At 47.0% G+C, this 26,679-nt stretch overlaps 1 protein-coding gene across 4 annotated transcripts in view; it reads right to left on the reverse strand.

The window, feature by feature from the left end:
* The window catches only part of LOC120978601 (sarcolemma associated protein), a 136,039-nt gene that overhangs the window by 31,336 nt on the left and 78,024 nt on the right, over positions 1-26,679 (reverse strand). For 3 of the 4 annotated variants that reach the window (XM_040406838.1, XM_040406837.1, XM_040406840.1), the window contains 5 exons: positions 25,837-25,977; positions 24,714-24,851; positions 19,639-19,807; positions 19,503-19,553; positions 7,395-7,445 (listed from right to left, as the gene is read on the reverse strand). In XM_040406838.1, the coding sequence (XP_040262772.1) occupies positions 7,395-7,445; positions 19,503-19,553; positions 19,639-19,807; positions 24,714-24,851; positions 25,837-25,977 (550 nt within the window). The remainder of the gene's footprint in view (positions 1-7,394; positions 7,446-19,502; positions 19,554-19,638; positions 19,808-24,713; positions 24,852-25,836; positions 25,978-26,679) is intronic. The other variant, XM_040406839.1, reaches the window with a different exon arrangement.

Here is a 26,679-nt window from a genome sequence, read left to right on the forward strand (position 1 = left end):
TTCGACAGTGTTGAATGGAACTACCTATGGGAAACCTTGAGAGTCATGGGCTTTGGTGCTCGGTTCATTCAGTGGGTGAAAGTGTTGTATTCAAGTCCAAAGGCACGGATCAGAGCTAATGGGGGGCTGTCAGATAGCTTTTCTTTGGCCAGAGGCACCAGACAGGGGTGCCCATTGTCACCCTTGTTGTTTGCTCTAGCAATTGAACCACTTGCAGCCCTTATCCGCCTGTCACCTCATATTGTGGGGTTTAGATATGGTGAGACGCAAAATAAAGTGGCGATGTATGCTGATGACACTATGTTATTTCTGGGTGACACTGGGGGCTCTCTGGATGCGGCCATGGCTTTAATAGATAGATTTGGTGGCTTCTCTGGGCTCCGGATAAATTGGCAGAAGTCTGCCTTGATGCCGGTTGACGGACAGGCACTCTCTGGAGCGCAGGCAGATAGTTTGGTACCCTGGGTGGGCAAGTTTAAATATTTGGGGCTATATATAACACCGAGATTGTTGGATTTTGAAGAACTTAATTTAACTCCTTTGCTAAATACTTTTAGGCTGAAGGCTAGGACATGGGGTAGACTCTTTTTGTCGGTGGTGGGCAGAGTGAATCTCTTAAAAATGGTAATGATGCCTCAGTTACTATACATATTGAATAACGCCCCTGTATGGATCCCATTTGAGAGATTTAGGAAAATACACTCGATATTCAGAGATCTTATCTGGAAATATGGTCAAGCTAGGATTAAGCTGGAGACGCTGCAATATCCTAAGTCTGAAGGTGGTTTGGCTGTCCCTAACGCCTGGATTTATTTCTTAGCGTCTCAGTGTCAACATTTTAAGGGTTGGATGGAATTTCAGATACCAGATGTGACGGGGAAGATACTGCAACACTGGTTGGGTAGTAGGGATCTTATGGGTATTCTGGAGGGCGTAGGGATGCATGGGGGGAGAGAGAAAGTATTGCTTATAGAGCTTATGAAAAAAGTGTGGACAAAGGTGAAATCGATCAGGGGTGTTGGTGGGGTAGGTGAGCTTTCCCCAATATGGAACAATAGCTTGATGCCAGAATTCATTTCTCTATCAGGAGTCCGAAATTGGGAATCCCATGGAGTAATGAGGATAGGTCAATTGATCGAGACAAATGTATTTAAATCATTTCAAGGCCTACAGCAGGAATTCAACATTCCTAGAGTGTGGTTCTATCAATATTTGCAACTGAGATGTCACGACGAGGAAGGGTTGCCCTATAGCAAAAATGGATGTGGTCCATAAACTGGTTCTTCCAACTGGAGGAAAGAGAGGTTTGATATCACAGGTGTATGCTCTGCTTCTAGATAAATTTTTGATAGGATTCCCTCTTACAAGGATGAGGAAATGGGAAAAGGATTTGGGGGACATCTCTAAGGATCAGTGGGAGGATATATTGGAGGCAGTCCCGAGAGTGTCTGTAAGTGAACAGGGTAAGTTGTCACAACTGTTTATCATCCACAGAGTCTAAAAAACTCCAGTGTTTTTACGAAAAATCGGTGTTAGAACTGATGACAATTGTCCAAAATGTATGGAGGAGGGTGCTGATCTTTTTCATATGCTTTGGTCATGTCCAGTGTTAAGTAGTTTCTGGGATGAGGTGTTGACTTTGATTAATCGTAACCTGGAGTTGAGGGTGCAGAAGGACCCAAAGATCTGTGTGCTGGGATATGTGAAGGAGATTGGTGGGGGAGAGGCGGTCAAGGTGGCAGTTGGGCGACTATTGTATGTGGCCAGGAAGTTGATTGCTTTTAGGTGGATCCAGGGGAGTCCGCCAACTGTGGAGGAGTTTGTGAGAAAGGTGCATGATATGTTAACATTAGAGAAGGGAGTGTTTGTTAGGAGAGGATGTCCTCAGAAGTTTGAAAAGTTGTGGAATGAATGGTTGTCTCACACTCATGTCGTAATATAATAAGGTCTTGAGAATTCATGCTCTGATCTGTGGGGGGGGGGCAGGTAGTTGGGGGAGGGGAGGGGGGAGGTGATTGTTGGGTCTAAACAGTCAAATAATTCTGCATTTGTTTTTCTTTTTTGGTATATATATTATGTACAATAATTGTTGGAGATGTACCAAGTATTTGGATATGTGATAATGGTTTATACAATTCTTTGTATATGGGATGTGGAGGGGGGAAAAAAAACAGAAAATTGTAGACACAAACTGTCTTGTAATATGCCAATTTTATTTGAATAATAAAAACGATTTGATTGAAAAAAGAAAATGACTGCAGAAGAAGAAATTACTTTCTCTATGGTGCATAGATTTATTTCTATGACCAATGGGACTTTTTCACAATAGATGTAGCGGTTTGGTGGTAATAATAGGATTACTGGTATCAGCGTATGTTACAAAATGATTTGGTAGGAAAAAGGGCATTGCTTGGGGCCCATGGGCACTCCCATATTAGACAATTATGGTAGAATAAACCTTGAATGTCTGATCCTGTAGGTGCGGGTCCCAGGGGTGGCATTCACATGTATCACCGGTACATGGTTCTCCCAGCTTTTGTGCTGCCTGGTGAGGTGCCAGCCGGCTGCTGCAGCCACACTGCATGAATGATCGGAGAGGAGGCCATGTCCGCATCCCTCTCCCTTCACTGCTACGGGAGTGAACGTTGTCACAGCTGTTTCACAACTCCATTACAAGTGAACAGAATTGGAAAAGCAGCGCTCATGTGTGGCCACATCTGGAGCAAATGGTCACCTCACCAGGAGACTCATGTTTTGGTGACAGTCGTGTTTGCTATCCATGTCTAAAATGGAAATACCCATTTAATCCCTTCTGGTCCATGCGATTTTACGTTTTCACGGTTTTCTTTTTTTTACTCCCTGCCTTCCCAGAGACATAACTTTTTAAAGAGGACCTCTCACCTCTGACATGTCTATTTTAATAGCTTCACACATTCCCCATGTCATAACAATTCTGGAGCCTCTATTCTTACGGCTCTATGTTGTGCCATTCCTGTGTTATTTCTACTAGAAGTTATGGGTGAATTGCCAGCAGTCTGCAGTAAGGGTACAGAGGGGTGGAGACCCATTAGGGGGGGGGGGGTCCCTGCACAGACTCATTCTATGCAAAAAAAATAAAAAATATAATTGCTCCAGTTTAATGGGTTTTGTTTTTACAGCGCTCCCTATGCAGTAAAAACCGACCTGTCCCTGTCATTCTCCAGGTCAGTACGATAACAATACCACATTTATATAGTTTTTTGTGTGTTTTAGTATTGAAAAAAATGAAAACTTTGGAAAAAATTATTTTATTCTACATTCTGACCCCCATAACTTTTTTTATAGTCAGATTTTTTTTTTTTTTTTTTAGAGATGTGAAGCAACAATAAAAAGGCTAATCAGCCATTTAGAATTTTTTTTTTCCGTTATGCTGTTGACCATATGGGATAAATATTTTTATATTTTAATAGTATGGGTGTTTTCAGACGTGGCGATGTCCATGATGTTTTTTTTTTATTGTTAATTTCGTTCTACAGTCAGTGAAAGGTGTCTCAGGTCAGGAAGCGTGTGGCTTCCATTTTTAGCGCTCTCAGACCATCAAATCTGAGGGGTTAAATGCCTGCGATCTGCAATATCACCGATCGCAGACATTAGCATCAGTCTCAGCAAAGTCCGGAAGGGGTTAAAGGTCTTGTCTAACAAATGCCATTTATCATGTACACAAAGTTAATACCAGGCACTTACTAATGTATTGTGATTCTCCATATTGTTTCCTTTGTTGGCTGGATTCATTTTCCCATCGCATTGCACAACGTTTGTATTCACGGGTTACAACCACCCTGAAATCCAGCAGCGATAGTCATGCTAGCACACTATAGGAAAAGGTACTGGTCTCGCTGATGGCCGGGACTGTGGGATCATGCACAGTTACGCATGCGCAGCAGCTCCCATCCCAGCCACCTTGTATCAGCGCTGCAGCTGTAGCCGTAAACCCTGGATACCAGCAGTGTATAATGTGATGGAAAAATGAATCCAGCCAGCAAAGGAGGCAATATGGACAGTCACAATACATTAGTAAGTGCCTTGTATTAATTTTCTCTACATAATAAATGTCATTTGCTGAAGTCAGACAACCCCTTTTATGTAACTGCATCTGAGGTTTGCAGATCCAACAAAGTCTGCAAAATGTATTATCTCCGATGGCACCAGTATAGTACAGAGATAGTAACCATTCCCATCAGTCGTCTCCAAGGCAGTCAACACACATTAGGGTCAATCTAATGGGAAGTTAGCAGATTTTAGTGTGGGAGGAAACAAGTCAATGCAATAACTTTTTTTTTTTTTTTTTTAACCTTTCTTCTGATGGGCACTGGTGTCAACCAGGCTGGGCAAGTGGGGAGTCGGCAAATGGTTTGGGTAATTTTTGTACCAGCTTAGAACTTCACCAAGACTTCAGTTGCATCTGATGAAATGTCCAAACCTGGGAAAACATGTGTTTTTATGTCGACAGTGCGCACACACAAATTTGCAACTGCCGTGCTTCACCCCGGCCGGGTGTCTAACATTGCATGTGCATGCGGTGGGTTAGATAGTGCGTGCCATTATCTCCTTGTCTCTTAGGGACAGATTCTCTTGAAATTAAGGATCCTTTCGGAGCAGACGCCTCCGTCTTTCAGCGTTCAGCTTCTACTACAGAGAGAAGCGACAGGGATCCAAATATGCTGAGCTACTGAAATCTCTGCATTACAATTCACACACAACACGTACACTGCGCCGACGGGTTACAATAAAGTCAATGCAACTAATAATCCAAAATTACTATTCTTCAAAGTCATCCTCTGACACCTGTCCTCTAATAGTTGGCTTATAAATCTCTAACCCATATAGATTTACAGCAGCAGCTGGGAGGAGGAGACGCTCATGCTGGGTCACAAGTATCTTACTGCAAAGCTTATCCTCTATGAAATGGTAAACCGGTACGTAACTACAATGGCATAAAGCCATGTCATGTCCTATCAGCGAATGAATACGTAAAATAGCCTATAGCATATAGAGTATTGTAATCAGAAACAATTACGTATGAGAACGCAAGACTTTCGTTGCTTGCTGGACATAAGTCACAGAAGCATATGGCTGCCGGGTGAATATGCATTTACTGGGCAAGTTATGATCATTTTTGCAAATGCATGATGAGCGGAGGAGGGAAAGGGAGCGGCAGGATTATATTTCTCTCAGGTTTACACCATGAGCTTGGATTACGATCAGCGCAGCCCTGCCAAAAATCAATACAAGGCTTAATCCATCTGCTTCTACTAACAAGCGCCTTGGTGCCTAAACATACCCACCATGGTCTGCATGTGCCCCTCTCTTCTTTACAATTTCAATAGAGGATGTATTGAATGACTCCCCATATGCCATGTGATCTGCAGTGCAGATACCCTGTGTGTTCATTGGCATTTCTCCTAGAACCGTTAACCCCTCAAACCTGAGGCATCAATTGCCCGTTCAAAGCCATAATGGATATAATCTTTACTCCAGCTCTATAAACGGGACCCAGACGGATCCGTTTTGATTCCCATTCTATTAGGACGGAAAGCAAACGGAATGCCTTTTAAAGGCTTCCGTTTTGCATTCTGTCATAATACAAGTCTATGGGCAGAAGAACGGATCCGTCATTCCGTCTTATGGATTCCGTTATTTTCCGTTATAACGGAAAGCCATAACGGAATCCCTAACGCTAGTGTGAACCAACCCTTAAGCCCCTATAACATGGTTAGAAGGGAAAATAACATTCTGAATACAGAATGCTTAGTACAATAGGGCTGGAGGGGTTAAAAAAAATAATAATTTAACTCACCTTAATCCACTAGATCGCGCAGCCCGACTTCTCTTCTGTCTTCATCTTTGCTGTGCACAGGAAAAGGACCTGTGGTGACGTCACTACGCTCATCACATGATCCATCACCATGGTAAAAGATCATGTGATGGACCATGTGATGAGTGCAATGACGTCATCAAAAGGTCCTATTCCTCAAAGAAGACGACAGAAGAGAAGCCGGGCTGCGCGAACAAGTGGATTAAGGCGAGTTAAATATATAAATATATAAATATATATATATAAAAAAATATTATATATATATATATATATATATATATATATATATATATATATATATATATATTTTTTTTTTATATATATATATTTTTATTTTTTTTTAACCCCTCCACCCCTATTGTACTAAGCATTCTGTATTAAGAATGTATTATTTTCCCTTATAACATGGTTATAAGGGAAAATAATACAATCTGCACAACACTTAAGGCCGAATGCATACGGCCGTGTTCCGCGGCCGAGAGCGGTCCGTGGTATGCCGGCCTGGATTCCTGCTGACAGCAGGAGCGCACGGCGTCATTGGTTGCTATGACGCCGTGCGCTTCATGCCGCCGCTGCACTACAGATCTATACGAGTGTATTACTGTAGTGCAGCGGCGGCATGAAGCGCACGGCGTCATAGCAACCAATGACGCCGTGCGCTCCTGCTGTCAGCAGGAATCCAGGTCGGCATACCACTGACTGCTCACGGCCGCGGAACACGAGCGTGTGCATTAGGCCAAACCCAAAACCGAACTTCTGTGAAGTCCGGGCACCTAACATGCCGATTTTTATCACGCGCGTGCAAAACGCATTACAATGTTTTGCACTTGCGCAGAAAAATTGCACATTTTCCCGTATTCGCAAAAACGGGCCAAAAACATGACGGCCGTGTGAAAGAGGCCTTAGTCTGGTTTTAAATATGACTGAAAATCCATTGGAAAAATCCGCAGATTTTGCTGCCTTTCCGCAGCAAAACCGCATGTATTTTTTGCCACAGAAAATTTGCAGATTTCACCCTCTCTATTGGAAAGGGTGAAATTAGCAAAAGAAATCTGCAGTATAAATGGACATGCTGCAGATTTCAAATCTGCACTGCCGCACCTTTTCCGCATTTTTTTTTTTTTATGCAGCATGTGGATGAGAATTTAGGAATTCTCATCCACTTTGCAAGTACGGCAAATCAGCAGTTAATCAGTCACGTGTGACCCTGGCCTTAATGTTCACCCAACATATATCTGCAGCACAGGCAAATGCAAACTACTGCTCCCTGTTGTCAGCTATCAGAATAACACCGGTTTAATTTGATAGTAAAAGCACAAATCGGTCACATATGACAAGACGCAACATAGAGTTCTACATTTCTTTATGACCACCACAGCACACTGGCAATGAGAGACACAGGTAAATCACGTTATAATATGCAACACCATGCCATGTGGAGACAAGCAGGTGAACATGACCGTGACTGGTGATGCTATGAATACAACATTCATCAACGGTGGGAATGAGGTGTTCATGAATGTCCGGCTGAAACACATACCTTTATCTGCACTGCCGTTGATTTTAGGTTTGAAGTCGTCGACTTGTATGCCTGTGATCACAAAAGATTGTTAATGCTATAATGCAAAAAGCACTGAGTGTTTAGCTAAGGACTGCTTATATCTAATTAATCAGATCAAATTCAAATCAAACAGTACACAACAGCCCCCTCTGCTGGAATACAGCGGTACTACATACACCAGCAAACTGGTTGACTCTTGAATGCAGTGCTAAGGCCCCTTTCACACGGGCGAGTATTCCGTGCGGATGCGATGCGTGAGGTGAACGCATTGCACCCGCACTGAATCCTGACCCATTAATTTCTATGGGGCTGTGCACACAAGCAGTGATTTTCACGCATCACTTGTGCGCTGCGTGAAAATCGCAGCATGCTCCTCTTTGTGCGTTTTTCACGTAAAGCAGGCCCCATAGAAATGAATGGGGTTGCGTGAAAATCGCAAGCATCCGCAAGGAAGTGCGATTTTCACGCACCGCATCCCTTATAACATGGTTATAAGGGAAAATAATAGCATTCTTAATACAGAATGCATAGTAAAATAGGGCTGGAGGGGTTAAAAAAAAAATTAAACTCACCTTAATCCACTTGCTTGCGCAGCCGGCATCTCTTCTGTCTTCTGTTTTGCTGTGTGCAGGAAAAGGACCTGTGGTGACGTCACTCCTGTCATCACATGGTACATCACATGATCTTTTACCATGGTGATGGATCATGTGATGGACCATGTGATGACCGGAGTGATGTCACCACAGGTCCTTTTCCTGCACACAGCAAAAGAGAAGCCGGGCTGAGCGAGCAAGTGGATTAAGGTGAGTTTAATTATTTTTTTTAACCCCTCCAGCCCTATTTTTACTATGCATTCTGTATTAAGAATGCTATTATTTTCCCTTATAACCATGTTATATGGGAAAATAATACAATCTACAGAACACCGATCCCAAGCGGTTTGGGTACCAAACATGCGCGATTTTTCTCACGTGAGTGCAAAACGCATTTCAATGTTTTGGCCTCGCGCGGAAAAATCGTGCATGTTCCCGCAACGCACCCGCACCTTTTCCCGCAACGCCTGTGTGAAAGGGGCCTAAAGGGCATAGAAAGGGTATAAGAAAATATTTATTATATCTCATAATACTAATATAGCTCATAATACTAACACGTATGTATGTATGTGTATGTTCCACGATCATTTAGAAACGCAACCATCGATTTCAACAAAACTTGGTATATACAGTGGATATAAAAAGTCTACACACCCCTGTTAAAAGGTCAGGTTTCTGTGATGTAAAAAAATTAGACAAAGTTAAATCATTTCAGAACTTTTTCCACCTTTAGGCCTCATGCACACGACCGTATTTTTTTGCGGTCCGCAAAAACGGGTTCCGTTTTTCCGTGATCCGTGACCGTTTTTTCGTCCGTGGGTCTTCCTTGATTTTTGGAGGATCCACGGAGCCAAACGGATCCGTCCTGAATTATAATGCAAGTCAATGGGGACGGATCTGTTTGACGTTGACACAATATGGTGCAATTTCAAACGGATCCGTCCCCCATTGACTTTCAATGTAAAGTCAGGAGTTAATATACCATAGGATCGGAGTTTTCTCCAATCCGATGGTATATTTTAACTTGAAGCGTCCCCATCACCATGGGAACGTCTCTATGTTAGAATATACCGTCGGATTTGAGTTACATCGTAACTAAAAGAATACTAAAAGAACTGTGTACATGACTGCCCCCTGCTGCCTGGCAGGTGCTGCCAGGCAGCAGGGGGCAGCCCCCCCTCCCCCTCTAGTTAACACATTGGTGGCCAGTGCGGCCGCCCCCCCCCCCCCCCTGTAGTTAACTCATTGGTGGCCAGTGGGCCCCCCTCCCTCCCCTGTAGTTAACTCGTTGGTGGCCAGTGGGCCCCCCTCCCTTCCCTGTAGTTAACTCGTTGGTGGCCAGTGGGCCCTCTGCCCTCCCTCCCCCTCCTAATTAAAATCTCCCCCCCTATCATTGGTGGCAGCGGAGAGTACCGATCGGAGTCCCAGTTTAATCGCTGGGGCTCCGATCGGTAACCATGGCAACCAGGACGCTACTGCAGTCCCGGTTGCCATGGTTACTTAGCAATTTGTAGAACCATTATACTTACCTGCGAGCTGCGATGTCGGCGTCCGGCCGGGAGCTCCTCCTACTGGTAAGTGACAGGTCTGTGCGGCGCATTGCTTAATGACCTGTCACTTACCAGTAGGAGGAGCTCCCGGCCGGACGCAGACATCGCAGCTCGCAGGCAAGTATAATGGTTCTACAAATTGCTAAGTAACCATGGCAACCGGGACAGCAGTAGCGTCCTGGTTGCCATGGTTACCGATCGGAGCCCCAGCGATTAAACTGGGACTCCGATCGGTACTCTCCGCTGCCACCAATGATAGGAGGGAGATTTTAATTAGGAGGGGGAGGGAGGGGAGAGGGCCCACTGGCCACCAACGAGTTAACTACAGGGGAGGGAGGGGGGCCGGCCGCACTGGCCACCGAGTTAACTACAGGGGAGGGAGGGGGGCCCACTGGCCACAGAGTTAACTACAGGGGAGGGAGGGGGGGGGGGGGGGGGGGGGGGGCGGCCGCACTGGCCACCAATGTGTTAACTACAGGGGGGGGGGCCCCACTGGCCACCAATGTGTTAACTACAGGGGGGGGGGGGGGGGGGCTGCCCCCTGCTTCCTGGCAGCACCTGCCAGGCAGCAGGGGGCAGTCATGTACACAGTTCTTTTAGTATATTCTAACCTGAAGCGTCCCCATCACCATGGGGACGCCTCTGTGTTAGAATATACTGTCGGATTTGAGTTTTCACGAAGTGAAAACTCAGCTATGAAAAAGCTTTTATGCAGAAGGATCTTCGGATCCGTCTGTATAAAAAGTAACCTACGGACACTGATGCCAATCTTGTGTGCATCTGTGTTCTTTCACGGACCCATTGACTTGAATGGGTCCGTGAACCGTTGTCCTATTTTTTTGACGGACAGGTCCTATTTTTTTTACGGACAGGATACACGGATCACGGTCTCGGCTGCAAAACGGTGCATTTTCCGATTTTTCCACGCACCCATTGAAAGTCAATGGGTCCGCGAAAAAAAAACGGAAAACGGCACAACGGCCACGGGTGCACACAATGGTCGTGTGCATGAGGCCTTAATGTGACCTATAAACTGTTCCACTCCATTGAAAAACAAACTGAAATCTTTCAGGTGGAGGGAAGAAAAAATATAAAACTAAAATAATGTGGTTGCATAAGTGTGCACACCCTCTTATAACTGGGGATGTAGCTGTGTTAAGAATAAGCAATCACATTCAAAATCATGTTAAATAGGAGTCAGCATACACCTGCCACCATTTAAAGTGCCTCTGATTAACCCCAAATAAAGTTCAGCTGCTCTAGTTGGTCTTTCCTAAAATTTTCTTAGTCGCATCCCACAGCAAAAGCCATGGTCCACAGAGAGCTTCCAAAGCATCAGAGGGATCTCATTGATAAATGGTATCAGTCAGGAGAAAGGTACAAAAGAATTTCCAAGGCATTAGATCTACCATGGAACACAGTGAAGACAGTCATCATCAAGTGGAGAAAACATGGCACAACAGTGACATTACCAAGAACTGGACGTCCCTCCAAAATTGATGAAAAGACGAGAAGAAAACTGGTCTGGGAGGCGACCAAGAGGCCTACAGCAACATTAAAGGAGCTGCAGGAATATTTGGCAAGTACTATCTGTGTGGTTTTGTTGGTACTATTTTAGGGTACATATGATTTTTGGTTGCTATATATTACACCTTTTGCGAGGCAATGTAACAAAAAATAGCTGTTTTAGCACTGTTTTTATTTTTTGTTATTTACAATGTTCATCTGACAGGTTAGATCATGTGGTATTTTTACAGAGCAGGTTGTTACGGACGCAACAATACCAAATAAAAACTTTTTGATTGTTTCAGTTTTACATAATAAAGCATTTTTGAAAAAAAAAAAAAATTTTTAGTGTCTCCATATTCTGAAAGATAGTTTATTTTTTATTTTTTGGGTGACTGTCTTATGTAGGGGCTCATTTTTTTCGATATGAGATGATGGTTTGATCGACACCATCTTGGTGTGCGTATGACTTTTTGATCGCTTGGTATTACACTTTTTGTGATGTAAGTGACAAAAAAATGGCTTTTGACACTATTAAATTTTTTTTAAAGGTATTCATTTGAGGTATTAGGTCATGTGATATTTTTATACAGCAGGTTTTTATGGACGCGACAATACCGAATATGTATACTTTTTTTTATTTATTTAAGTTTTACTCAATAACAGCATTTTTTGAAAAAAAAATTAAAATCCTGTTTTCGTGTCATCATATTCTGATAACCATAATATTTTTTGGGCAATTGTCTTAGGTAGGGGCTCATTTTTTGCAGGATGAGGTGAAAGTTAGATTGGTACTATTTTGGGGGGCATACGCCTTTTTGATAGCTTGGTCTTGCACTTTGTGACAAAAAAAAAAAAAAGTTTCTTTTAGCACAGTTTTTTATTTATTTTATAACTGTTCACCTGAGGGGTTAGGTCATCTGATATTTTTATAGAGCCAGTCGATACGAACACGCGATACCTAATATGTCTACTTTTCTTTTTTTCCCTATTTTTTACAATTTTATTTTACTTTATATATATTTTTAATTTTTTTTTGTAAAACTTTATTTTTACTTCTTTTTTCACCATTTTTTGTCCCACTCTGGGACTTCAACTTTTGGGGGTATGATCCCCTTTACAATGCATCACAATACTTCTGTATTGTAATGCATTGGCTGTAAGTGCATTATCAATGTAATACACTTACAGTCTGCTTGCTCTCACAGGCTGTCACGGAAGGCATCGGGCTGCCTTCCCTGCCATCGGGTCCTGGTCACAGCAGCGCGGGACCTGATGGCCATCCCGCACGTGCCACGGTCAGCGCTGACCACGGCAGTGCGAGCTATCCAGCTATCAGTGACTGCCGGACCCCTGCCGCTAATCGGGCGGGTGCAGCTCCTGCACCCGCCCGATAAGCCCGCCGTACATGTACAGCGCTGGTCCTCAAGTCACGGGCACCAGCGCTGTACATATATGCGGGTCCTTAAGAGGTTAAGAGCTTAGCCTAAAGATAGGCCACCAGGAGCAATGTAAACCCCTTTTAAAGTACACAAATAGATAGAACCCATCGCCCCTAAAAAGATAACTCCTAAAATGGTATTCTAGCTAAAAGTGTTTTTTCTGAGGCTTTAAAATAACAAAATTGTACTACTCGCTTACGGATTTGAGCTACATCAGTGAAATGTACTATTCCGCTGTTCCTGTGGCTGCATTAGCGTCACAATTCATTGGTAGTCAGTAGTGACAACGAACTGTCCCCTAGGTCACTAGGCTAAAAACAAAAACTGTGGTTGGCATGTAACCCAAATCTCCTGCTGTACTGCACATACCCAGTACAGTTAACATTCACACAACTCATGGGGTGCCTTGTGGCTTCAGTGGAAAACATTTTAAGACCATATGCACATGACCATATTTTGCGTCCGTGTCCACTCCACAATTTGTGTATTGCACACGGACTCATTTGTTGTATGGGTCCGCAAATAAAGAAAACAAAAAAGGATGACAAAACACAGAAGTCATCCATGTGCTGCCCGCATCTGTATGTCCGTTCTTCAAATTACAGAACACGTCCCATTCTGGGACCAGAACAGCCTTTTGTATTTATAAAAGTGAAAAAAAAATGCATAAAGCATAAAAAGGAGGTATAAGTATTTAGCAGATCCGTGGTTTGCAGACCGAAATACAGATCCGGTCGTATGCATAAGGCCTAAAGCTGAGGAGCAGATATCTGTGTTCACGTGATCCGTGAAAACATAACAGCACATCAGACCTGTGCTATAAGAGTCCAGAGTTATTCGAAGCAACAGAAACCATGTCCGCCCCCTTTAAATTTTGGTGTCATTAAATATTTGTGCCAGGCGGTGAAGACTTGTATAAGACAAATCACATCACGTCTGATATCATGAAAATGTCGCTGAGGAGAGCAAGTCAGCAATTTTAATAAGGAGACTTTTGTATTACTTACCAGTAAAGTCTCTTTCTCGCTCTTCCTTGGGGGACACAGGAAACCATGGGTATAGCTCTGCTCCCTAGGAGGCGTGACACTAAGTGAAAGCTGTAAGCCCCTCCTCCATCAGCTATACCCTTCAGCCTGGAGAAGAGACTGCCAGTTGCGTGTCCAAGTAGTGAAAGATAACCACCAACCGGAAAAAAGAACTGTCTAGCCCCAACGGGGGCAACCAAGCCGGAACCACAACTGTAACCCAAATGAAGGGCGGGTGCTGTGTCCCCCAAGGAAGAGCGAGAAAGAGACTTTACTGGTAAGTAATACAAAAGTCTCCTTTTCTCGCCCATATTCCTTGGGGGACACAGGAAACCATGGGACGTTCCAGAGCAGTCCCAGAAGGGAGGGACCAGAACAAACTAGACCAACACCAGAGGCATCAATCAACTGCCGCCTGCAACACCAGACGGCCTAAAGCGGCGTCAGCCGACGCATGAGTAAGCACCCTGTAGAACTTGGTGAAGGTGTGCAAGGAGGACCAAGTGGCCGCCTTGCAAATCTGCTCCGTAGAAGCCCGATTCCTCTGAGCCCAGGAAGCCCCGACCGCTCTAGTGGAGTGAGCGGTAACACCAAGGGGCGGAACCTTGCCCTTGGCGAGATAAGCCTCAGTAACAGCCATCTTGACAAAAAGGGCGATAGCAACTTTGGATGCCGCCATCCCTCTGCGCGACCCCTCCGGAACCACAAAGAGCGAGTCAGTACGCCTGAAAGAGCTGGTTAGCTCCAGGTAAATCTTGAGCGCCCTGACAACGTCCAGGCGATGAAGCTTCCTCTCCCGTGGGTGGGAAGGGGAAGGACACAAGGAGGGGAGAACGATCTCCTCGTTCAGATGAAAGGCGGAGACCACCTTAGGAAGGAAGGAAGGAAGGGACCGGACGAAGAACCACCTTGTCCTGGTGGAACACTAGGAAAGGTTCCAGACAGGAAAGTGCCGCCAATTCGGACACCCTCCGAAGAGAGGTGACGGCTACAAGGAAAATAACCTTGGAGGACAGAAGTCGCAAGGAAACCGTCCGCAGAGGCTCGAAAGGAGAAGCCTGGAGCGCTGAGAGAACCAGGTTCAGGTCCCAGGGCGGTACCGGAGGGCGGTACGGGGGAACCGCGTGAGCCACGCCCTGAAGGAAGGTCTTGACAGGACCAAGGGGGGCCAGTGGGCGCTGAAACAAAATGGACAGCGCAGACACCTGACCCTTCAAAGAACTAAGGCCTAGACCTTGGGCCAGTCCGCTCTGCAGGAAGGACAAAACGGTGGGGAGAGAAAAGCGGAGCGGAGGAATCCCCAGATCGGCACAGAACCCCAAAAAGGTCCTCCAGGTCCTATAATAGATCCTAGAAGAGGACGGCTTACGGGCGCGGATCATGGTGCGGACGACGTCCGCAGAAAAACCCCTACGTGTCAGGACGGTGGTCTCAACAACCACGCCGTCAAACGTAGGGACCCTAAACGCGGGTGGAAGATCGGTCCCTGAGAGAGAAGATCTTCCCTGGCGGGCAGCGGCCAGGGCGCGTCTGCCAGGAGCAGCATGAGGTCGGCATACCAAGACCGGCGGGGCCAGTCCGGAGCGACCAGAATCACCGAGACGCCTTCCGCCGCGATCTTCCGAAGGACCTTGGGTAGGAGAGGGATGGGAGGGAATATGTATGGGCGCGCGAAGCCTCGCCAAGGAAGAACGAGGGCGTCGGCACCGCAAGCTCCCGGATCCCTGGCCCTGGACAGATAGGCGGGGACCTTGTGATTGAATTTGGAGGCCATGAGGTCCACGTCCGGTATGCCCCAACGAAGGCAAATGGCCTTGAATACCTCCGGGTGAAAAGACCACTCGCCGGGGTCGACAGTGGTGCGACTGAGGAAGTCCGCCGCCCAATTGTCCACCCCTGGAATAAAAATTGCCGATAGGGCCGAGACGTGGGCTTCCGCCCAACGGAGAATGCTGGAGACCTCCCGCATTGCAGCAGCGCTGCGAGTGCCCCCCTGGTGGTTTATGTACGCCACAGCCGTGGCGTTGTCCGATTGTACACGAACTGGATGACCCTTCATCAGATGAGTCCAGTGTCGTAGAGACAGAAGGGCCGCTCTCAGCTCCAGGACATTGATCGAGAGTTTGGACTCCAATGGAGACCAAATGCCCTGGACGGATCGGGGAGGAAACACGCCTCCCCAGCCCAAGAGACTGGCATCGGTTGTAACCACCAACCAGTTGAGTGGCAGAAAAGACCTGCCCAGAAGAGGGGACTGTAACCACCAGCGGAGAGATGACCTCACCGGAGGTGATAGATGGAAGGGATGATCCAGAGACTGCGGCGATTTGTCCCAGGAGGAGAGGATCGCCCGTTGGAGAGGGCGGGAGTGAAACTGCGCAAATGGGATCGCCTCGAAGCAGGCAACCATCTGCCCCAAGACCCGCATGCAGAAGCGGAAGGACGGTCGACGGTGGAGAAGGAGACCCCGAACCGCCCCACGGAGGATCAGACGTTTTTCCGAGGGAAGACGTACTTCCGCCGCTCCCGTGTCTAAAAGCATTCCCAGGAAGACCAGTTGTCTGGAGGGGGGAAGGGAGGACTTGGGGAAGTTGATGACCCAACCGAACCTCGCCAGAGTCTCTAGAGTGAGATCCACGCTGGCAACCGCTTGAGAAAGGGACGGAGCCTTGATGAGGATATCGTCCAAGTACGGTAGCAGAAAAACACCCCTGGAACGGAGTAAGGCCAAAACTGGGGCCAGGACCTTGGTGAACACCCGGGGGGCTGTTGCCAGCCCAAAGGGAAGGGCGACAAACTGGAAGTGGAGGTCCCCCACGGCGAATCGGAGGAAGCGATGGTGACACCGGGCTACCGGAACATGGAGGTAGGCATCCTGTATATCGATGGAAGACATGAAATCTCCCTGCTCCAGGGAAGCCACCGCGGAACGGAGGGACTCCATCCGAAACCGTCGAAGGAGGAGAAAACGGTTGAGTTTTTTGAGGTCCAAAATGGGCCGCACCGAACCTCCCTTCTTGGGAACTACAAAGAGGTTCGAGTAGAACCCTTGGAACCTTTCCTCTAGAGGAACGGGGGTAATCACCCCCCTGTCCAGTAAGGCTTGAACGGCCGCGGAGAACGCAGCCGCGCTTTTCGGGTCCCGCGGCGGGCGGGAGCGAAAGAACCGATCTGGAGGGAAGGATGCAAATTCGATTTTGTATCCGGAGGACACAATTTCGAGGGCCCAGGCGTCGGAGACGTGAGCCAACCAGACGTCCCTGAAAAGGAGGAGCCGGCCCCCCACCCGGGTGGGTGGGGGCGCGCCTTCAGGCAGAGGACTGCTTTGCTGCGGGTGTGCGGGCAGCCTGCGGCTTGCGCCAGGAGGGCTGCGCCCGAAAAAACGGCTTCCTACGCTTGTCCTGGGGAGGAGCCGAAGCGGCAGCTGTGGTGGGAGCCCCAGAGGCCCTGCGGGAGGACCGAAAACGAGACGCACCAGGGCGTCCGCGGGGGGCGCCCCTGGCTTGGGGTTGAGGAAGATGGGTGCTTTTACCACCCGTGGCCTCTGAAATAAGTTCGTCTAGGCGGACCCCGAAAAGGCGGGAACCCGCAAACGGTAGCCCCGCCAAGGAACGTTTGGAGGCAGCGTCCGCTTTCCAAACCTTCAGCCAGAGCTCCCTCCTGACGGAAACTGCCAGGGCGGAGGAGCGTGCAATAAGGGCTCCCGCATCAAGGGAGGCCTCACAAACAAAATTTCCGGCCCGAATAATAAGCTGGGCCAAGGAACGTAGGTCCTGGATGGGGACGTCCGAGTCCAACTCCTGTTCCAGCTGCGCACCCCAAGCAGAGATTGCTTTCCCTGCCCAAGCAGAGGCAAAAACCGGTCTGAGAGCAGAACCGGAGGCAGCAAAAATGCCCTTGGAAAGGGTCTCCATGCGACGGTCCTCCGTTGACTGAAGAGAGGACCCGTCGGGAACAGGGATGGCCGTGTTCTTTGACAGCCGGGCCACAGGGGGGTCCACCTTGGGTGGGGAAGACCATGTGGCCACGACATCGGCTGGAAAAGGATAGCAAATGTCCAGCTTCTTGGGGTTGACAAAACGGGCGTCCGGGCGAGCCCAAGCCTTAGACACCACAGAGGAGAAATCAGAGTGGATTGGAAAGACTTTTGAGACCTGCCTGGGTCTGATAAAGGAGACGCTAGCTGCGTCCGAGCTAGGGGGATCATCCTGCACCTTAAAGGTGTCACGAATATCAGAGATGAGTTGACCCATCGCTGAGGCTAGCTTGGACGGCAGGGCCGAGTCCATTTCCAAATCTGAAACCGCCAATTCACCTTCAGAGAGCGAATCCTTTGGAGAGGAGAGGCTCGTCTGGGTGCGCACGCGTGGCGGGGAGAGTGAGGCCTCAGAGGAGGAGGCTCGCTCTACTCTAATACGCTTCTGAGAGTGCCTAGCTCGGGAGGGGTCACTAAGGGAGAGTGAACCCGCTGCAGCGGCAGAAGCAGTGGACCCGGAGGGCGCGACAGTCAGAGAGGCGTCCTGCGGGGTAGGTGGCCTGTCTATTAGGCGGCCCACGACATGAGTGAGGCTTTCCACGGCCTGGGACAGGGATCTAGCCCAGTCAGGCGGGTCAGAGGAAGCAGGGAGCGACACAGCGGGCGACTGAGGCTGCGGTGGAGCCCGGCATGCAGTACAGTGCGGATCAGACTGCCCCCGGGGAAAGGGTTCCCTACAAGCAGTACAGGCATGGTACCAAGGCTTGGCGGCTGCAGAAGGGTCTGACATGGTGGAACAAGATGTTGCACTTAAAGTGGGAGACCCCAAAGAAAAGGAACGGGGATAACACCCAAGCGACAGTACTGTGGCACAGAGGGGGTTAACAGTCCTACCAGACCCGGATGATGCAAGCGGCAGCGGTAAGGGGAACAGACTGAGGAGGCTGTGGAGGAGAGGCAGCAGCACGGAGATGAACGCTTCGGATCGCACTGCAGAGAGGATTCCACGCAGCACTGTGAGAAGTGGAGCCCGATGAACCCGGAAGTAGCGGAGCGCATGTAGGAAGCTCCGCCCCCCCTCTGCCGCTCTGAAGCAGAGCCGCGCGCGGCAAAATGATTTTAACCCCCCAAGTGATGAAGTGCCGGCCATGAAATGGCGCCGTTCACGCCATGTAAGCGGCCCCCGCCGCGCCTGGATGTGGCAGACGGCTTGCTTGCATGCAGCCGTCCCCTGTAAGGCAGCGTCCTGCCCAGATAAAAACTCCCCTCCAACTATGCCCGGTAACGGTCCCGTGCCGGGGGGGGGGGAGGCTGTAGCAGTGTGGCATGTAGCAGTGGCCATGGCCATGGGGGACGTAGCAGCGGTGGGAGGGAGGGAAGGGGAGGCTGGAGCAGCCACTCTCACCATCCGCTGTCTTCACCCTCAATCCGTCCAGCAGGGTCGCCCCTTCAGCTCCTGGCACCGCAGTGGCAGGAAGCCGGGGGAGGGACTTGGCGTGCGGGCGACCCTGAGCTGGCGGGACGCAGGGGAGCGAGGCTGCCCCGGTCCACCTTGTCTTCTGTGGGGGAGGCGGCAGTGCGGAATTACCGGCACTGGCGCAACTCAACCCCGGGAGAAACAGAGGGGTCTAATGCGCCTCTGTTGTCCCTGTAGGTAGAAAAAAACCGAATTAAAAACAACAAATAACGCAAAAATAAAAATCATGGGAAACAACCCTGCATAAGCAGGGGGTGTCTTGCCTCCTTGGACACTAAGCAAAAACTGGCAGTCTCTTCTCCAGGCTGAAGGGTATAGCTGATGGAGGAGGGGCTTACAGCTTTCACTTAGTGTCACGCCTCCTAGGGAGCAGAGCTATACCCATGGTTTCCTGTGTCCCCCAAGGAATATGGGCGAGAAAAACATATTGCCCCACCAGCGTAGTATAGAAATTTGATTAAAAAAAAAATTATTATAGATTTTCTTCAAATGTTTACCTAGCTATGTGTGGTACTTACCTTGGGTGCTGTGCTCCTTAAGTGTTTTCTCCTGTAGATTCTCTAATCGTACTGCAAGCAGAATTCCAAAAATAAAAAAAAACGGCAAACAAAAAAAAAGAGAAAAAAAAAAAAAAAAAAAGGAGGGAGGACTCACCTTGTAAGGCAGTAAGACGCTCGTTCGTAAAATCGTTATCCGCTTGCAAGGCCTCGATTTTCGCCTGTAACTCCTGCTCCTTCTCCTCCATCTCATCAATCTTTTGTTGCAATTCTTTCTTCTCGGTCAAGCCCTTCTGTTGGATTTCCTCTTGCCGACCTTCAGCTGCCTGTGGAGACAGAGGAAATAATGTAAAGAACTACATGTGGGGGTTCAGGCTCAGTTCACATCCCACAAAGTGAACCAGGTTGGCGTATACGGACCAGGAAATAGTCTAGCGCAAATGGCAAACTTACCTGTAGGTCTCATGCACCTGATGTAGGCACTAAGGGGGTCATTATCAACTGATATATGCCACTTTTCTGGCATATTTCTGTGGCAGACTGCGGCGCAAAGCTAATTTGCACTGCAATCAGTGAATTCTCTCCGCTCATGCCAGGTCTAAAAAAGGGTGTGTGGCAAGGGCGGGCCACAAGGCCAGTCTCATTTACCATTTTCCACGCCCGTTTTAGATATAGACCGGCTGTGGATGCATCTAACTATGTAGAGGCCGACACAGGGGCTATTAAGATTGGTGTCTAAAACGCCGGGCTTAATAAATGACCCCCTAAGTGTATTTGCCATGCTAATTAATTGACGTACTAAATACTAATTGCCTGAATAAAGTACGTTAAGAACATTTTATTAAATAATTAAAAATTGGTTCTCCACCAAATATAACAATCAGGCTGGTGGTGAGAGTCGGAGTATAGAAAATGTATGTACATACTATCTCCTCAACTCCCACCGCCATAAAACGTCTCCCTTTTATTATGTGGGAGCTACATAAAGCCCACAAGGGTAGTGGGGTGACTAGGTCCAAACCACATAATGTCCGGTCTATCCTTCTATCCCCAGTATGTCCCCTGGAGTGAAGGATTAGACCCCTGGTATTATTTAGATGGACCAACCCCTGGGTCACCACTGCACTGATAATGATCTATAAGAACTGAACATAGGAAGGCGCATTTATTTGCTTGACGCGTTTCCCTGTCGATATTGAACGGCATTTCCTCAGGAGCATACAGCAACCAAACTATTATTTAATAAAATGTTCAGACATTTTGTTACATCACTCTGATGTCCAGTGTGTAGTGATAGAGACATATACCATGCCCGCCTGTGTCTGATATCGTGCAAGCAGACTTGATAAATCTAGTATAGCAAACGCTGCTCGCCTCTGATGGTGAAAAAAATAAATGCCGGGTGACACAGGAAAGACAGATCCGGCATTTCAATGAATTGTTCTGACTGATCAGTCTTACAAATGGCATCAGTTGGCATACGTTTTGCCGGACTTGGCAGGCAGTTCCGGCGACGGAACTGCTTGCCGGATCACTCTGCCGCATGTGTGAAAGTAGCCTTAGTGATAACACCCTGGGACTCGTTTTTACATCAGAGATTGATGAGACACAGCTCACGTTTCTTTATCTGTCTATTGAAATCCGAGTCCTCTGGTAGGTTGAGAACTAAGATATTCTGAAAACCCATCGCTACCAATGCCCTTCTGAGATTGGAAGGCGGGCATCCGCACTCAATCAAAAGGGGCATTCCAAAGGGGCAGTACCTTAGGGCTAGACGGAATTGTTCTCAGCGGTCAGACTTCAAAGAGCCGGCCAATGACCTTCAGAGAAGATTTCTAGAAAGAGGGTACCCGATGGTGCCCCTTAAACAAGCTTACCAGCATGCGGCTGCATGCGACAGGGAGAGCCTATTACATCCTAAAAGTAGGGCATCGGATGATGTCCAGGTGCGGATCATAGGGACTTATGATACAGCACAGAGAAATTCAGGCGCTCCTGGAAGAGCATTGGGACATTTTGAGATCTGACCCAGATGTGAGCGACCTTATGGGCGAGTACCCTCGGGTCACGTATCGCCGTGGCGGAAATTTAAGGGACAAACTGGTCCATAGTGCATTTAGCTCCCCGATTAGTGAGACCTGGCTGGCCTCGAGAAAACCAAATGGCACATTTAAGTGTGGCAGTTGTGTGGCCTGTAAGGCCATCCTGAAAGGGAGTCCATTTATTAGTTCTGTCACTGGACGCAGTTATAATATCAGTCCTTTATTAACAGTAGGCGTGGTGAACCTGTGGTTTACAGTACGTGGGAAAAACAAAACGTGAGTTCAGGAGACGCATAGGAGAACACCTATTAAAAATTAATAACCGAGGTGATACCCCTATTGCACAACATGTTGCTGCCAATCACCCCACATTGACGAACTGTGTGGTGTTTCAGGGTGTGGAAGACGTCAGATCACCTAGAGGGGGCGATGGAGACCCCTTACTCCTAAGAAAGGAGGCCCAATGGATTTTTACCTTGCACACGATTAAACCTAAAGGTCTGAATGACTCCATATCATATGCGTGCTTTATTGAATAGAAGTGGAGCTCTCGATATTTCCGGACAGCAATGCATATTCTGAGTCCATGGGTTTTCTCTTCAATAACACAGGAATATCAGTATGCCATTCTTCTATTGCAGCTACTCATGCTGCTATCTTGCTATACTTGATATATCTCAAACGGACTATGAACTTGTATCCTTTTGGGATACTATCCTGCACAGCCGCTCATATAGTGCAGTGATTGGTCCATCTAAATAATACCAGGGGTCTAATCCTTCACTCCAGGGGACATACTGGGGATAGAAGGATGGACCGGACATTATCTGGTTTGGACCTAGTCACCCCACTAGCCTTGTGGGCTTTATGTAGCGCCCACATAATAAAAGGGAGACGTTTTATGGCGGTGGGAGTTAAGGAGATAATATGTACATACATTTTCTATACTCCAACTCTCACCACCAGCCTGATTATTATACCAATTTTTTATTGTTATTCAATAAAATGTTCTTAACGTACTTTATTCAGGCAGTTAGTATCTATTTGCCATGCGCCAAACTGTATAGAAAAAGTGCAATCTGCTGCACTCAGAGCGAGACAGTTAAAAAAAAAATATTTTTATTTTTTATGAGTCAATGAGAAATTTATGCCAATGCATGTTTCTAAAGCGACATATGGTGCAGCCTTCCACTGGAGGTATACACCAGAAAAAAACACTCCAGACTTTTAAGGGGTACTTAAAGGGGATGTCTGGGTTCAGGGCTGAATCCGGATATCACCTCTTCTGTATCCACTTAGTATGTATGAGAGGAGCATTGCAGCATTTCCTTGCTCCGATGCTCCCCTAGTCTGCATCGTGCAGCACAAGCCCCTGTTTATTGCGAGCCAGTGACGGACTGGGTTTCATTACACTATGCTATGCGGAGGCTTCCAGTGAGCCCGGTGACATCACCGGCACAGATGGGTGGTGTATAGCGCTGCCATAGGCTCTTTTGGAGGTGGGTACCTCTCATGCATACTAAGTGAACTTCAGGTGCCTATTTCGATAGGAAAAGTAAAATAAAAAAAATAAATTTAATTATATTACAAATATTTCCTTCACATGTAGAATAGGTTTTTAATACAATGTACCCAAAGTTTAACGATTACTTTATAGGGCACTTTATACTAATGAAGCAATTTCATCGAATATGAAACATTGCACTGAAACGTGGTCATTTTCTTTGATGTATGGTTGAAATTCAAATCTGTAATAGGAAATCTAGTCTGGATAAGGTGGGCAAACAAGCGGTTCCCACTATACTAGTCCGAAGGTATCTGGAGGGAAGAACCTCCACATAGAGTGTAAATCATGACGTGTGCAACGCCCCTGCGCTCTAAACATAAAGAGGAAGTAAATGACCTGCCACCTGTGCAGGCGGTAGAGTGGGTGCCCTGCCGCAGATAGATCACATTTGGGTGACAGCTCAAATCTCAAGGAGTTTCCTACAGCATTGGCAGGACTCACTTTCCCCCCAGGTGTTCACAGCCATCAACACTTCTAATGCCCGACTGGTCTGACAATACATTAATAACAGCACCGGCAAACTACAACCAAAAAATATGAAATATCAGTTTTTTTAAATGGATAGAAAGGCTACAGAGAAAGGCATTATATTTAGGGACAGTGAAAACGGTGACCTTTCTACATCCCATATGGTGCATGAGTAATACTAAACCCTTACAGCACTTCCCCCTGTTCTCTGTACAGCTGCTCCCCCGCCGCTTATAGATGTGATTAAACTCACGGATGAGGACACTTCATGTAAAAGGATGCCATTAAAAAATTAAATAAAAAGTTTTCTATTTTAATACAGTTTTATGTTACCAAAGATTTATGGTTTGGGGTAATCTGGGAAAATCCAAGTCACACACCACAAGCCATTCTCAGTGTGAGGATTTTTATTAATCTTACAATACTGATGTCATTATAACCTAGGGGTCGCACTGCCACAGCCTTGGTTGCAGGAATCCCATCCACGGTAACATCACATTACACAAGCCTCTAATGGCTCAGGCTCTATACGTGTACAGTGTAAAGACGGCTATACATGTAAGATGATTATTTCTGAAGCTACAGATTTTGGCGGGGCCACTGGGTCATATAATATGAACAGGAAACTGTTGACTCCCAGGTGATGTCAGATATCGAAGGAAAGAAGGATGTGTTATGGCTGCGTTACCATCGATCGGTGCTTGCACTGACCTTACATTGGGCAGTATAATATTGCCTTTAGTGAAAGCTTTGTAAATTAAAGGGGCTGTGCAGCAATTTATATTGATGACCTATCCTCAGTATAGGTCATAAATATCTGATTGACAGGGGTCCAACCCCCGACACCCAACTATCAGCTGTTTGAAGAGTAGGCGGTGCTCCATGCGAGCGCGGCTTCCTGTTCATTATATTGCACTTAGTCTCTGAGGTTTTGGCGGTGTGTTGTAATTACACTACATCACGGCTGCAAAGGAGACGATGGATAGTGTAATGAAGAGGAAGCAGCACCCACATTGAGTGCCGCTTCCTTGTCAAACAGCTGATCGGCTGGGGCGCTGGGTGTTGGACCCCTGCCGATCAGATACTGGTGACCCATCCTATAAATTGCTGCACAACCCCTTTAAGTCCCAAACAACCAGAACTCCAGTAAATTACCTTGAGCTTGTCAGTTAGATCTTTAATTTCATTCACTGCCCCATTGTACTTGTTGGCTAGCTCTCGTAATTCTTCCTGCGTCCTCTCATTCATCTCCTTCAGATGGGTACATTCATCTTCAGTGTTACTTAGACTTCTCTGTAATAGTAAAAGAAAGTAATGTGCAAAACACCTAAACGCCATTTCTCCATTTCCGCACAAACATAGGACATTCTGCAGACTACAAAAGCGGCGCCACAGGACAATTTCGGCACAACGTAGAGGAGATTTTTTTAAATCTCATCTACTTAGCTGGTACTTAGCGGTTACACTGCGGGTTTTCTGCCCGTAATAAGCACTGTGTGCAGATACCCTTAGTGGATGTTCACAAAATAGGTTTTACAGCGGAATTTTGGCGTGGACAGCCGTGGCTGCACTGAGAAGGGACATGTCCTATCTCAGCTGCAGCTCCACGAGCCTGAGCACTTTCTTGCATTGAGGTGTATGGGAGGCAGAAAGGACGTTTGCCACCGACAAGTTGTTGGGAGGAATTTAAACGCAGATGTCCACGACAAAATAAAGCCGTTGTGTGAACAAGTGTATGTTTGTGTATGGCAGACTGGTACATACCTGCAAGAGCAAATCTAGGAGCTGGCGTAGACTTGAGCTATAACTTATGCCAGTTTCTGAAGTAAATTATAGTAACCTTCCTAAGTCCCATCACAAAAAGTCGCAAATTATGGTTCAAATGTTTGTTCAGTTGAAGGAGTGATTCCTTATGAAATAACGGGGGAAAGGGGAGAGTTTGGACAACACCTTGACAATAGTTCATATAGAAGCAGACATAACGATCTGACCCCAAGAAATACGAGAGAGCGGTAAAAAAAAAAATTCAGGAGGACTTGAGATTCTAGAAGTAACTAGAGTGTGATTAATCGCAGTGATGAGCGGATAATTCACGGCTACAAGGCAACTGTCTAGATGAATGGACTGCAATCTCTGTGGTGATCTCTAGTAATTCGCTGTTTGCCTCATGAGTGCGCACGTTAATTCTGTTCAAGCTTCTGAGCAACCAACACATTTATAGCAATGCACATGGCAGATAGATAAAACGAACAAGTAACGTCAAACGATGAGTCCGTACCTCCACTTCAGACAGCTTCCGCACTACCTCGATTTTCTCCTGTAGAACTCTCCTCAGAGACTCTTTGGCCGTCGTCTCATAGTTGTGTTTGTCCTCCTGTAACGCTATTAACTCTTTCCGAATCCCATCATCTGTCTGACTCTGAACAAAGATAAAATCTAATTATCTTAAAGCATGTACTGTCAACAGAACAACAACATTAATATGTGACCACTTAAGGCAGGGTTACATGGCACAACTGTCGGGCAGATTACCTGGGACGAATGGTTCCCACGTACGCTCGTTCCTGATATTCTGCCAGTCTGGAGATGCCGCCGGTCACCTGATGAACGGGCAAAATTCTCGTTCAAAAGGTGAAACAATCGTTCATGCGGACAGACTAAATCGTTTATGGACAGCGTGCCGTGCAGCGTGAACAGCATTCTGCTGCCCAGAAACAATGCAGCCATACGAGGACATGCAATAGAGCAGCCATTGCTCGACCTCATACTGTGGAGGTGATCGCTGCATGTAAATGCAGAGCTTCACCTCGACTAAAGAGCAGGCAATCGTCAGGGAGGAACGCTTCCTTCCCGACAATTATGTACTCGATTGCTACAAGTAAATGCAGCAAAGTTGTCTTTAAGATGTCCACTGACCAAAATTAACATGCAATGAAAAAAAGAAAAGATCCGGCACTGTAGATGCTTTGCAGTAGAAATCTTCCATTTATTACAGCAACATAAATCCACGTACAGACAACGCAGACACAAGCGGTACTCTGTTGACGCGTTTCAGACGAAGTTCTTAATCGTGACAAAACGCGTCAAAGAACCGCTTGTGTCTGCATTGTCTGTACGTGGA

This window comes from Bufo bufo, chromosome 9, assembly GCF_905171765.1.
Source record: "Bufo bufo chromosome 9, aBufBuf1.1, whole genome shotgun sequence".
Classification (NCBI taxonomy): Eukaryota; Metazoa; Chordata; class Amphibia; order Anura; family Bufonidae; genus Bufo; species Bufo bufo.